The sequence below is a fragment of the Ptychodera flava genome, chromosome 11 (assembly GCF_041260155.1).
Source record: "Ptychodera flava strain L36383 chromosome 11, AS_Pfla_20210202, whole genome shotgun sequence".
Classification (NCBI taxonomy): Eukaryota; Metazoa; Hemichordata; class Enteropneusta; family Ptychoderidae; genus Ptychodera; species Ptychodera flava.
This window is the reverse complement of record NC_091938.1, coordinates 22,184,978-22,199,867: the sequence shown is the minus strand read 5'-3', so window position 1 is coordinate 22,199,867 and position 14,890 is coordinate 22,184,978. Positions and strand designations below refer to the sequence as shown.

Sequence of the window (14,890 nt, the reverse complement as noted above, 5' to 3'; positions counted from 1 at the left end):
TCGAAATATTTGGGTTTTTGAGGTAGTCCGCACCTCGAAATGGAAAGAAAAGCTTTTTTCCCAACTTTCCTCAAGAAAACTTTAAACTATTCCCATTCGAAATAAAGAATAAGAATCAGGGGCCATCGTGCAAAATTTGGTACCAGAGAAACTAATGACAAAACTTGAAATTCAAAATGGCCACCATCTGCGTTAACTCTGTGTAGAAAATAAGATTTTTTCGGTTTCCACAAAAAACTTAATTTACTCCGTGAACTTGAAACTGAGCCCCAACAAGTGGTAGACAAAAATTGTATGGTTAAAATTTGAAAGTCCGAATATCTGTCCCCGAGGCGCATTCTACCTTAACTGTCTGACCTTTTAACTTTTGTTATATATATTGTCTAAAGCCCTTAAACTTTCCGTATCGGATGAGTCTCCTTTCGTTCTTTGGTCATTCTTGCTATTTTTCGCCAACTTGAAGTTCTTGCCATTGTCCATGTTCACTCCACCCCAAGAGTAACCGTGGTTTAAAGGGCTTCAGATGTGTACACTACGGATGCAAATAAATCAGATACATAAAATACATTGCATAGACGATAAATTCCCCCTGACTCTCTCAGGAGGAGAATGCTACACAGTCCACGGTGGCATGGATTACAGAGGAACGGTCAACCACACGTCCAGGGGCATCCCTTGCCAGCGATGGTCAGAACAAACGCCGCACCAGCACAACTATTCTCCGGAGCTGGTTCAAGATCAAGGTCTCGGTGATCACAATTACTGTAGGAATCCTGGCCAGGCACATGGTCAACTACGTCCCTGGTGTTACACGACTGATCCAGATGTGGTCTGGCAGCACTGTGACGTCCCCGACCATATGGAGTCATGCGGTGAAGGTAAAATTTGTGATTTTGCTGATATTTTTCAGGTATTCTCCTACATCAAATAATTTTACTCCACTCCTAGCCATCCGATGTGTGGTGACATTTTACGCGAAGAGGATTAAAGACAGAAAACTATAAATTGAATGGACTATATTTTCACTGTATCGTAGGACTTGTAAATGATACTTTGCATTTTAAGTGCATTTTAAGTTCATTTTACATAGCGTTAACGTTTTTGCAAAATAATCGCAATCATACCCGTCCATAATCCAATAACACTAGGTCAAAATTTGTAATACAAGAGTTGTGAACATAGACACAAAACAGCACAAAACAGACAGTAAAGCACCGATACAAACAACAAAATCAAATATATATGGACCTCTGGCCAAAAGACCAGGAAGTGATATCAAGTGTTTCGAAAACAGTAAGGGCATCCTACCCCACATGTGGCACCCGCCATATATCTATCTGTAAGTCAAATAGGTTGTGGTCAGTAAGTCCCAATGTCACTGATGCCATCAGCGGTCATTTGTCAAAGAGAGATATTGTATTTATCTATCAGCGTAAACTCTACCAACTCACGGGAAAGTCAATTGAATTAGGCAAACGTAAACTCTACAATGAATCGTGTAAAAATATGTAAATTTTCTGGAATTAAAATGTATTTTGCGAATCCGACGATGGATTTCTATTTTTTGGCAGATGCATGTGCCAGTGACGAGTTTACATGTACCAGTGGACAATGCATACCGCGAAGATACCGATGTGACCACAAGAAACACTGTTTTGACGGCAGCGACGAAGAACTCTGTGCATTTTATATCGACGAAAACGGTGGGTAAACGTGTCCATAGTTCTTTAACTGTTTACATCTGAACCATCAAACAGTTGTTTCATAGGTGTTTTTGCCGCCCTAACATGTCCTTTAATTCTAAGTCGTCGTAACAATTTGATGACGCTGTGTATATCTCTATTTCACTGTTTTGCTGTGAATTCGCTTTTTAATATTTTCCAGTGACATATCTGATCGGCCTTGATTTATTACAAGCATCTCACTTACAAGGAACCCTGAACTCAGAACAAACAATTTCCCTGTTTTACCCTCCACCATGCAGGTAAATGTCCCGAATCTACTTTCACATGTAACGATGGCACGTGTATTAACCTCTACTTTCACTGCAATGTCCGCGAGGACTGTCCAGACGGCTCGGATGAAATCGACTGTGTTCCACCAGGTAAGGTATTCCATTTCTGCCAACCAATTAAGGTACAATTTGTCTGCTGAAAGCGTCGGTGGCAGTCTCGCTGGTCTTGCCGTGTGTTGCCCTGTTAGCCCTTTGAGCGCCAAAGTCAATTTGTGTCGCCTCTATAAAATGTACCCTAGTCAATTTTTTTTCAGATTTTTGCCCAAATGTTGATGAAAAACTGTAGCCAATGGAATGTGCTATAACTATGGTCCAAAATTATCAAAAAGTTACAGAAAATTTATCACAATTGGTAAAATGTTGCACTAAAATTTTGGTGGGAAAAATTACAGCACTCAAAGGGTTAATACTTAAAGCACACGAAGAACACGTCTGGGGTGGTGACGCCCTGGAAAGCAACTGTCGGAAATGCGTACTCTTACCTGCCACGGGCTTCTCGTTTTCCTTCGTATACCCTTGGAAGGATTGCAGGTCAAGCTTGTGAATGCAAGCGACATTGGTTGCAATATAACCTTATGTTATTTGACCACTGCACTTCAACAGCTCAGATGATAGCACATATGGGAACGAGTAAGTGTGTATCCGTGTATGATCCTATATTTCCACTTCAAAAATACGCCGCGGTCTCAAGCCTCTGGTACAGGTGTATGCGAAGCATTGACACGTAAGCTACACTGCGAATCCAAAGGCAATATAATGTAAAACTAGACAAGTGCAGGCGATGTTGCCTGCAAGTGTTGTTATTCCCGTCTTGCTGTTCTTAAACAAACAGATGACATTTGTCGCCTATCTTTTCGTTGAATCGCAGAGTTTGGATTAGGATGTTATCGAGGCCGTGGCGAGTCGTACCGTGGATTGGTGAACGTGACAGGGACAGGGAAACCATGCCTTAAGTGGGTCGACTCAAAACATAAGTACATACCTAGTAAGAAACCGGACGCAGGTAAATGAACGACATTTTACTGCTTTAGTTTAGGAAAAAAGCTATCTGTCAGGAGTAACTCTCTCGGCAGTGATTCTTGCAGTCGAGAATTTGATGACTCAATTCTTGATGATATCGTGAACCAAATAAAACCAATGAATGATAAAGTACACATATCAAATCAACTTTCCACACAAGCACCTAGTTTTCAGACTGCATAGTTTGCCGTTGGCGCTGATATGATTATTTCGTACCGTTTGCAAACCAAGTCATTGCAAGTAGATTAATAACCATTTCTTTGTTACGAACGAGGGGCTGTACCATACCGAAGAGGCAACGAGTCGTGTAGACAATAATATTAAACCCATCGAGAGTTAATTAGTTTTAACACCTAAAAATACAGCGGGGCTCTCAGATGAAAAAGACTCACTATATTTACAAAAAGTATATTTTTTTTCCACCTCGCTTTTTTTGATCTGAAGTTCAATGACTCTCAGTCTAGCAGATATAACAATCGTGCGATATCGTTATACAGGGTTGGAGGGAAACCAGTGCCGCAACCCAAGCTCTGATGTCTCGATGCGCATGCCCTGGTGTTACCATAGAGATGATTCCAAGGACAACGTTGGTTGGGAATTCTGTGATATTCCACACTGCGATGAAGGTGGGTTTTTGTGGGATATAAGTATTCGGCGATGGTGTGTGACGTAACATATCGTGGTAACACGGTTAGGGTAGTTCACGCCTCCAAAGATAAATACTTGAACTTTGCTCAAACTTTCCTCAATAAAACTTTAAAAAATCTTCTTACAAAATCAAGAATAAATATCTGAGGACGCCTTGCAAATTTTGGTACTAGAGAAACAAGTTACCCATGGCAACATTTACCGATATTTGAAATTCTAAATGGCTGCCATCCCCATGGTACACTATAAGCCTATGGGAAAATGACATTCTCGAAAAACTAAAATAATGAAAAATTCTCTTACTCCAAGAGCTTTTAAATGAGTGCCCACAAGCGATAGACCAGAAAAGTTCTAGAAAAAGTAATTGAGAGGCCGAATATCTGTCCCCGAGGCACAAACTAAGGCCATATCGACAGATCGTTTGACTTTTCTGTAGATTTTCAACACAAAGATCCCCATTTCTCTTGTCGACAAAAGAATGGCTATGAACTGATTATACCTTGCTCTGTGAACACAACCGAGTGTTTAATAAATGAAAGGTATAGGAGTGCAGGAAGATGTCTGTTGATCAAAGTTTTTTGTTTTGTTTTTTCTTGTTTGTTTGTTTGTTTATTTGTTTGTTTGTGATTTTCTCTCTGGAAAAACGTTGATGACTGATCAGAAAACAGAGACGGGAATTGGAGAATCGTTTTTCAGTCTTTCAAAAACTTCGAGATTTGATATCTACCGTGACGAGAACACATTGTGCGTAATGATCGCCGCCTTTCTGATAAAATGCTAGAAATGACTTTCCGATCTCTGAAGATTGTGCACTTGCCATCTGAATGAACATCCACATCTCAACCAGAAACGTGCTTGATGACTGACAAGAACTATGGTGGAGAATTTCTGATAAATTAAAGGGAAACAGTCGTCGGAACTGCGCCTGTGCGAGTTTCTTGTACACAAAAAATGCATTTCGTTCACGGTATCTAGATGCACCTCATCATCATAGCTGCAACATTTAAATTATACGATGTAGATTATGACAGACATGTTTCATCAATCACCATCGTACCTTGGATACAGTGTTTACGTTGGTCGTATGGGTCCCATACGACCTTTTAACACAGTTCCGACGACTGTATCCCTTTAAATATTTCTTGATTTTCTTCTTATGCATATTCGGTAGATTTTTTTATTGTACATTTATTTGTAGTGTGAATTATAATGTGCAGTTTAACCGTTCGTGGTAAATTTCATGAACCCATTAACGTTTGTCCCCAGTAACCACGGATGCCAAAAGTACTGACACTGACACGCTCCCTGATGATTGGACGAAGGATTACAAGCATCTCTTGACGGATGACTACTTGGTTCACGAGTTCGAAACAGCGTACTTCAGGGACCCCGGTTTCCAGCGTGTCAAGAGCGAGGTGCCGCCCGACTGGCACGGCTTCATGACTTTCAGTTCGACCCCGGACTTCAGCGACCTGCAGCAGGTGTTGAAGCTCTCCCGGCGCGAGATTCTGCAGCTCGGACACCAGAAGGAGGATTTCATTTTGCAGTGTACCTTCGACCAGAAGAAATGCAACTCCCGGTGAGTCGATGTTCGACCCTTCGCCCCGGCGACTCTGTCGCCACCCTCTCTTATCATGAATACATTCACGATTAAACGTCAATCACCTCGATGCATTGCATTTCGGCAACCTCTAAACAATTGCAATTAGGGTTGGGTCTGGGGATTGACCCTTTTCATAAGTCTTACGCCCTCCTGTGGCCACAATGAATTTGAAGTCAAAGCGAGGCCACTAGGGAAAACCCTGGACAGGGGCTGGAGGGTTTTCCCCAGTGGCTATAGAGATTCTTTTTGATATCCCTTGCAGGCATTTCCATTTTATGACGTGTAGATTGCATGGTTACTTTCATACATATTCCTTGCGTCTTTTCTGTTTACGGTTATCTCTTTCTCAATGTTTGTCTATAACTTACTATCTTAACGCATCGGTATATTTTTTTGTGTCCTTTACCCCCACATTTTGAAACGCTGCATCTACCTCACGCTTGTATGGATACTCACTCACCCTCGATTGATTGATTAATTAATTGATTAATTGATTTACGTGGAATGTTGGGGACAAGACGCACGTCTCGGTACATCTTGTTGGTTACATCGGGGATATCGCCCTTGACCTTTACAATGAATCAAACGATGGACCAGTCTACTATACGTGACCGTCAAGGCACAGAACATTCTCAGATACAAAAACATAATCACGCCGTGTCTGAAAAGCAGCTGGCCACTTGCAAACACACCAATCGCACGCTTGCTTGACGACGTCAAACACAGTGGTGTCGCTTTCTTAATCAAGTACATTTTGTGACGTCATCGATTACCGGGGAGGCACCAATACCTGAATGTAGTTTCCAACCGAATTCTTCTTCCCCTTCCGCTTGCAGGGACTTCAGCGTATTCGCCAACTCTAAGTACGGCAACTGCTTTACCTTCAACCACGTGTTGAACGGCACAAAGGTTCGGGTCTCCAGAAGAGCTGGGGCGAATAACGGTAAGGCAACAATCAACCCGTTCTTTCATTCATTCGGCTGGGTAGAATCGTGGGAAAATGTTGGAATACAAAATCGCGTGACCAATTCAAATATTTGGCGTCCAAAACTTGAAAAACTGCAATAGGGTTTATCATTCTTTTGTTTTTTTATATTCCTTCAAACGTCTGAAGCAAGCCTTGACTTAGCCTAGACCCTATTTCTTCGCTTAGGCCTCCGTGCCTCCGGCCACACTGGACCACAGACAAATCAAGAGACAGTCTTTCTATTTGTCTGTGACTGGACCAAGGCCAAAAGCGGAGACTGGGGTCCAGGCTAGCCTTGATTGCAAACTCCTGCATTGACTATATGCTCCAAGAAAACGTACTTTGAATTAATACATTTTACGTCGTTTTGTTCTTGAATGGCGACATTAGCACCACCGAATTATGATCACTAGCACACAGTGTTTTGCCTGCAAAGTTTGGCAATAAGCCTTACAAGTGACCATTTTTGGTCGATATGGCGTGATAACTGTGCCATTATCTTCACAGCAGGTATCTCTAGCCATTTCTTTTTGCTTTCAAATCTTACTGGATGTATGTGTGATTTCATCGATATACTAGTACTATTTAGTCCTTCGAAAGACCAACACTGTATGCACTTGTCAATGTTTTCCTGAAGGGTGGAGTGCAGGACTTACAGGGGATTTTGACAATTTTTTTCCGAGGGAAGTCAAATTCCCGATCCTCATGCAGACTACAAAAAGATGACAAATACCAAAGGGTGAGGGAAAATAGAGACTACAGTTAGGTAATTGAGCTTGATATCTGTCAAAATTCCAGATAAAGTGCGTATCGTGGCCATCAAATTTCCCTGTCCCAGGATATGATTTGCGATCAATTTCTCTGTTACCCGCCACCCACCCCACCCCCCACCCCCATGAGCGAAATATTGATATAGGTGCATTAGTCACAAACGCCTTTGTATTTCGATGATTTTGCCAGGTTTGAAATTGACGTTGTTTACCCAGCAAGACGAATACATCAGTATCTTTGGGCAGTCGTCCGGCGTGAGGGTCACGCTTCATCCCCATAGCAACCAACCTTTCCCCGAGGATGATGGCATCACTATCCAACCCGGAACTGTGACGTCAGTGGCACTGAAGGAGGTAGCCATCGTAATTTAATACACGTATAGTCCCTTGCATCTTCTTAGCTTACTGGTTGGCGTACAATCAATGCAAAGAGTCCCAACAAATCTTGATTGCTAAATGACGTGAATACAAACAAAATGTTTATATATAATAATGAATATTCCAAAGCCAATTACTAGTAATTGTATGATTATAGACGGCGTATAATTATTCTAGTCTTTAATACACGACCATAATGTTGCCCTAAGTAACTTATGCAAAATGGGGTTACAGTACGCTCAGAAACGTCAGCGTAATATAAGTGCTTAGACTATTTCATTATCAGACTATCAGATTATCCTCTCTCTCTCTCTCTCTCTCTCTCTCTCTCTCTCTCTCTCTCTCTCTCTCTCTCTCTCTCTCTCTCTCTCTCTCTCTCTCTCTCTCTCTCTCGTTCCATCTACGTACACTGTCCTCATCTGACTCCAGGAAACCATGATATGTACCCGGCCAAAGCCCCGCTTATTTTTCGTCAAACCGACATTCATCTCCCTGCATTATTATCCATGTGGACTGTTCAAAAGTCGTTGTTATTTCAGTTTTCGTTGAAATTTCTTTGTTTTGTTGCATTACAGGGTTTGATCAAAAGATTAGAACCGCCATACGGAGAGTGCTCAGAGGGCCACTCAGCCGATTTCAACTTCAGTTCCAGTGAGGGCTGGGCTTACACTCAAGTGGTAAGGTTTAATTGAGTTTATGTGTAATACAAATGTGCGATGAAACTTTTGTTCGAGAAAAACAAATTATGTTAATATTTAGTCACAACGACTGTTTTCTGTAAAGACAGGGCACTTGCGATCAAAATGAACAAGTCCAACATTTGGTTTTAGAATGTTTTTGTTCATTAATTACCAGAATGTCAAGAAAAAGGATACGCAAATAAGCCAAGCTTTACATTTTTGAATATCAGAATTTTAACACAGCCTTTCCAGCTGTCTCGCTCTATTTCTGCTTCTTTTCCCTGTATAATGGTTGTTCATTTCTAATAGTTTGTTTGTTTGTTCTTTCCTAGTCCTGTCAGCACAGCTGTGTCCGGAGACACATGCTGGAGTTGTGTGGATGCATCGACACACATACAGCGACATACAGCGACGACGGGCCAAAGTGTATGATCCAAAACAAAAAACAAGGTATAAATAGTATAAGCTTCGAGTTCAAGTTTTGCATGTTGAAGGCATCATAGCAAAGTTTGAGTTAGCCAATGAGAGCTAGTCTAGTGGCCAAGTAACATGTGTTATATTGTTAGATATCACCATCAATGGGGGTTTACATGCAGGCCCGGGACTATGAATGTCACAGGAGTAATTGTGTCGTGTTGTACAGTAGTCAAAGCAGAATTGAAATCACAGAATTGAAAAATAAAAACTTCGTGGGCTGAAGCGCGTTTATAGCTACTATAGGTAGTTTCTTTCCACTGTATCTTAGCAATGTGTGGACATCACCGTCTTGAGAGATCGTACAGTAATACCTGCCTTGTTCTTGTCTTCAGAGATATGCCGACAGTTGATGTACTATCTGCACCACAGGAACAAACTACCGTGCGAATGCAGAACCCCGTGTCTGTAAGTGTCGTCAATGCACCTTCGATTGAATCATGGAGGCTCCATTTTTTTAATATTGTTAACATTTTGTAACTATGGAAATCCGGTCACGACATGCGACATGCGACCTGCGACTTCAAAACTGCGACCTGCGTCCTGCGAGTTTGAAACATGCGACCTGCGACTTCGGCATTTAGACCTAGGTGTAACCTGCGACTTCACAACAGCGACATGCGACTTCACAACTGCGACATGCGTATATAAGAAAATGAGAGCAACTTTACACATCGTTTTCTAATTCTACCTTTGATAGTGATGCGGTATATTGAATCGATCAATGTGGTTTAATGATATGGAGAAACATAGCGAGACGCCGGTGAATCGATAGTGCTTTGCAATCAACAAACCGGTTTACCGGGGACCCAGATCACATGACTATGGAAACTAGGGATGTATTCCGCACAAAATAAATGCAGTGATCCTTTTATTCACCATATCGTACTATTAAACAAACTTGGTAGAGCCGATGTGTGGAGTTGCCCTCATGTTCCTTTATATTGAGTCGCATGTAGGCCTACGTCATAGTCACAGTCACATCTCGCAGGCAGGCCCACAGTTGATCTGCGACTTACAAACTGCGAGATAAATAATGTCTAGGGCTGGGTGGGGTGCATGGTCACCGAATCGAAGTACAACAACCAAAGAATACTTCTTTAGGCCTAAACTAGGTCATTTCTATCTGTGAAATAGCCACCACTTTAGGAAACAAGATATATAACAACATGCTTGTTGAAGTAGGCCTATCAAAACAAATTTTATTCATGAAAATCGGTGATCAGTTGAGCATTGTCCCTTTGAAACCGGACTTTGAAAGCAACCGAACAACACGTAGGCCAACACAGCTGTGTCATCGAAGCTCATCTCTTTCCTAAATGACACCATCTATCACTGATATTACTTGTGACTGCTTTTCATACTCTCAATAAACACCAAATATCTAAAATCATGGATCAGGTTGTGATCTCGCAGGTCGCAGTTTCAAACTCGCAGGTGGCAGCTAGGCCAGAGCACCCGGAAGTCGCAGGTTGCAGTTTGACAAACACGCAGGACGCAGGTCGCAGTTTTGAAGTCGCAGGTCGCATGTCGCATGTCGTGACCGGATTTCCATATGTAACGCGTCTTCCATTGAGATGTGTACTGTAAACCGACGTCGGAGCTTGCACGGACTGCCGGGAAGGGTTGATGACACGTGACTTGAACAAAAAATTGAGTACTGGCCTGTTGTGAACGATCAGAAAGTGCGCCAAAATTAAAGCCCTGTATTTTTTTTAGGATGGGCGCCATTTCTGGAGGTGTGTAAAACTCTATAGTTAAGTTTGTTTCTGTACATGCAACATCACTTTTCCGTCAGGAATGCTCCACCAATCAGATGTGGGGAGTGGCTTGTTTTGATTTTATCCGTTGATCCCAGTCATCCAACCTGTAGGCCTATGTCGTAGGAAATCTAGACTGAAATATTCAGTTGTGTATGGGTCATTTACGAACGGCTTCACTTTCCTCTAAATTATAAGGTCAAGGTCAAAATATATCAGCCTACTATATATGTTTTTGTGATGATTTTGTAAAATTGACTGAATTTACGAGTTGGCTGCATCTGATGGGTACACCGCAAATCCCAACCCCAAGCGTGGTTAGGTTTGGAGATAATGAAGCATGCACACACGATTGAATCTTCAAGTCTATACAGGAAATCACATTCAAATCTTGCGCAGGCTTTTAACCTAATCGTGAAAGGTAAGCAATGAATATACGACAAAGATGGAGTACTTCTCTATATCTGAATATAATATACCCCTGACTTTACAAGTCACATTAAAATATTTTATACGAAATATGATACACGGCTTATTGTTGATATTAAATCTCCGTCCTGACGGACATTAATTCTGCATATTTATCTTACAGAGAAACATGGTATGGTAAGACCATTTCACAATCCTACTGGCCATCAACAAAGTATCTGGTGAGTACCACCGTATTAGTGAATGTATCCGGAGTTAATCTGAAGTCTCAGTCGAAACTTCACAAATTAGATCCGTTTCCTCCTTTCCGACGAGTTTTCGGGTCAGAACTGCAAAACCCGCGACAGTGTGGCGCTGTTTCAACCGGCAGTGCAGTCATTGGAAAATGTGTTCAAAGCAAAAATGAAATGTTGCCATGGATAAATGTATAGGACAGCTATTTAAGATGGAAGGTGCATTTTATTGTCACTAGCTCTCTGATGAAGTCCACATCTTACATTCATTCTTTCATTCAATGCTCGGTACCTTAAAATACCATATTTTTTTTGCCACCTTAGTGAGTCATAAAAATCTAAGGCGAACGACCATATTTTCAATATGGCGGATTTCTACAGGTAAAACACATAAGATTACAAAAGCCAAAAGATAAGTTTAAGGTTATAAAGAAATTTAATGCCAGAAATGCCTAAGAGAATGAAAAGATAAATTGTGGCTTTATCCAGTTACAGGAGCAAAAAGAACTTTATGCAATAATTTACATGTGTGTTCAACGTATTTATTAGCTCACTATCTTCAACTCTTGCAGCGTGAGAAGTCGACCTTTTACCCACAATGCATTTCAATATCATGTAGTCCTCCCAAGCACAAGACAAAAGCTACTTAAGGTAGCGAGAATTAAATGATATTCAATTTTCCTTTCAGAATTCTCTACTGAGAGTGCTTCATTCGTTGAACAACGAAACCAAAAAGATCACGAACAGCGAGCTTGCGCGGTAAGTATTTTCCCAGAAGGATACCGTATCTTGGAGTGAAATTGCCACAAAGTGGTCTTATTTGTCCTTGGTTAATAACTGCAGTAGCATGTTCTGCGTAGCGTGTCCGCAAATCTCCAGTATTTGAATGAGAACTATACTACCAAACGACGCTTGGTACAGTCGACATATCGGCTCGCCATCTGCGAAGAAAAATAACAATTCATGTATTACACATAAAGCGTTAGTTCTCATTTCGGAGAATACATTGAAATAAAATTTCTACATTCATTGGCTTTTTTGATATCACTACGCTTATAACTGTTTACTTTTCATTCTATGTACCTATTTTCCGAAAGTGTTTTCGATGTGTACTCGCTTCCCCACCACAGGGATAAGCTTATCCAAAGTTTATTGTATAGCAAAAAGTTTGCTTCACAACGCCCTCTATCCTCCGGACTTAACAATGTTGGCCATTTTATATCTACAGGAGAAACTTGGCTCGATTGGAAATATACTTTGAAGAGCTGAATTATGAGTCCGTTGAAGAGAAACCCGCCTACATCGTAAGTTTCGCTTCGTAACACTTTGCCATTCGTCCCCAGGAGCCTTCAAAGTGATTTAGAGGGCGGTGGTCGTCGGAACGGCGCTCAAAGGTCGCTAGGGACCCCCACGACCGATATAAACACTGTATCCAAGCTACGTTGGCGATTGATGAAAGTTAAAACATGTTTATCTTAATGTACATTGTAAAATTTAAATGTGTGCAGCCATTTTGACATGATGCATCTATATATAGTGCATGAAATACAATGTTTGTAAACAAGAAAGTTGCACTTGCGCCGTTCCGACGACCACCGCCCTTTAAATTTACGGTTTGCGACGCATGACCAAACTAACAGGACTTTTTGCAAAGAATTTGAGAAAAGTTAATTTGGTTTGCAGATTGTATGCCTTGAATCAACAAAGGTTCCCCTAACTATACTGTATTCCCGTATTGATAGAAAACTCCTCCATAAGTCTTGTGCAACGTGTAGGTAATTTCAATGTAAATAGATGTTAGAAAGTTTATTCATATTAAAGGTATACAGTCACCTGTAATCTAAATATGCCCATATATGGTCAAAGGGGCGTTCCATGGTATTCGAAATGCCCATGTGAGGGCGCTGTTTTAAAAAGCGACCACCGGCTTAAAATCTGTGATTGGTTAGATGTTCTCTTTCCATGGTAACTGTGGCAAAATTGGAACAGGTGACAGTATACCTTTAATCAGAATTAATTCAATCAATCGGAAATCGGTTCACACACCTGGTTGCTATAGGACACGTGACCGTAAGGCCCAAAACGGTACAAGTCTAGCCAAGACTAGCTTATGAAGTTACTCATTCATTCACACGATTGATGCCCAACATGCTTAGTGCTTGTTTTGTTTAACTCTTTGTGCGCCTAAGTCAATTTTGTTGCCTTTATAAAACATGACACAAACAATTTTTCGTGGCCAATCATTTTTTTTTCAGATTTTTCTCCAATTTTTTATGAAAAACTGAAGCCTAAATTGCTGCCCATTTGGTCCAAATTATCGAAAGCATAAGCTCACAGAAAAAAATTGTAAAAGTGGTAAAATGTTACGCAAGAATTTTGGTGGGAGAAATTACAGCATTCAAACGGTTAATTACATACTCACTACCTTCCTTGCTCAATAACCTGTCTACCTACTTAATTATTAAGATTCTTAATAATTTTGCCATCGAAGTTGCTTTCTTTCCCATCAATTCCTACGATGCATACGTTCTTGATGTACTGTAGTAGATTTTTTGACGTCTCATTTTACTTATCTGCCTTTATGTTTTACAATATACAAACAAGACTACGTTGCAACCATACCTAGACTTTATCATATAAGTCAGTTTTCAACTGTGTACAGCCGAGTGATATTGTTAAATAGACGCTAAATTCAATACGGTACCCCTTCAACTTCGACCGTACCATTTCATCTTTCAGTTTGAGAACCTGATTGGTGACATCGGTGGTTCGCTGGGTCTCTACATCGGCCTGTCCCTCATCACCGTCGCCGAATTCCTGGAATTTCTGTGCGACCTTGTTGCTGTGTGTTTCTCCAGGATTTCCACGTCGTCGCGAAGATAACGCATGGTCATGATGAAGTACCGTGCATCGGCTATGAAAAACGCGGATATGCACGTGTGAATTTGCCTTTATTCCACAACTATGATAATGAATCAAAGATCTGGCGAGACCAACAGAGACATTCCTGCCATTTTTGGACTCAATTGACGTACACCGATTTAAACATCCCATCGAAACTTTTTTATCAATATGTAAGGCTTAAATTAAACACTTGTCTTGCTTTATCTCAATGGTCAGAATAGTCCGGAAACATGGTACTCGACGGACAGTCAAGTTTTGTGAATTTTGTATTAAAAGTCTTTCTAATTTCAATTCAGGTGACGGTGATAATATGTATTACGCCACGCGAAAGGTGTCGGGACAAAAGAGGCTATGTCAATTTCGGTGTCTCCGCTTGCGTCAGAGAAAATCACTCCAGGTCACTGAAATTCCGAATAGCGTTGATCGCAATTTCAGGTTTGTTACTAAATATATCTGCACGCGCGCGACTTCGGACAACGCTGCCTAAAATTCGGACAAATTTTGTTGTTGCATGCGTAGCTGTTGTTGCAGCTTGTAGTCTGAGCCATAATTTCATACGAATGTGTGACTTTTAGTTGCCATTGTAACACTAGCAGGTTTTTTTCGTCGTTTATGCGGAAAATGCGGACAGATATTTTTTTATGCATATTAATGAGAGAAAAAATGACGTCATTTGCGATCAGCGCTGGGGGGATTTCATCGGCTCAAAAAGGTATCTTTGAAATGGCTCTATTGTGAGTTGCTAACGTTCGAATACAAGTAATTTCATACCCTAAAATGATGACAACGCAAGATTTTCGTCCCTCATTTTCAAAAGGAGGCCCTCTATTACAGAGACAGTGATTTTTTAGAATATAAAAAGTACAAGTCGGGGAAAAATACAAACGGGTCATATTTTTATAAAACTTTGTAAGAGTTAAATGCGCTAACATGAATTTTGTCATAAGCTTATTTACATAGCGAAATAGATGATTACATCAAGTTTTCGCGTTAAAGGAAATGTTTTTTAA

At 40.8% G+C, this 14,890-nt stretch overlaps 1 protein-coding gene across 5 annotated transcripts in view; it reads left to right on the top strand.

The window, feature by feature from the left end:
* Positions 1-14,171, top strand: part of LOC139143827 (low-density lipoprotein receptor-related protein 2-like) — a 74,637-nt gene extending 60,466 nt beyond the window's left edge. For all 5 annotated transcript variants that reach the window (XM_070714402.1, XM_070714401.1, XM_070714406.1 and 2 more), the window contains 15 exons: positions 603-878; positions 1,572-1,703; positions 1,985-2,104; positions 2,883-3,017; positions 3,532-3,660; positions 4,949-5,261; positions 6,122-6,228; positions 7,213-7,376; positions 7,976-8,077; positions 8,413-8,530; positions 8,890-8,962; positions 10,907-10,964; positions 11,665-11,735; positions 12,205-12,280; positions 13,716-14,171. In XM_070714402.1, coding sequence (XP_070570503.1) covers positions 603-878; positions 1,572-1,703; positions 1,985-2,104; positions 2,883-3,017; positions 3,532-3,660; positions 4,949-5,261; positions 6,122-6,228; positions 7,213-7,376; positions 7,976-8,077; positions 8,413-8,530; positions 8,890-8,962; positions 10,907-10,964; positions 11,665-11,735; positions 12,205-12,280; positions 13,716-13,859 — 2,018 coding nt within the window. In that variant the 3' untranslated portion in view covers positions 13,860-14,171. The remainder of the gene's footprint in view (positions 1-602; positions 879-1,571; positions 1,704-1,984; positions 2,105-2,882; positions 3,018-3,531; positions 3,661-4,948; positions 5,262-6,121; positions 6,229-7,212; positions 7,377-7,975; positions 8,078-8,412; positions 8,531-8,889; positions 8,963-10,906; positions 10,965-11,664; positions 11,736-12,204; positions 12,281-13,715) is intronic.
* Positions 14,172-14,890: the final 719 nt, after the last annotated feature.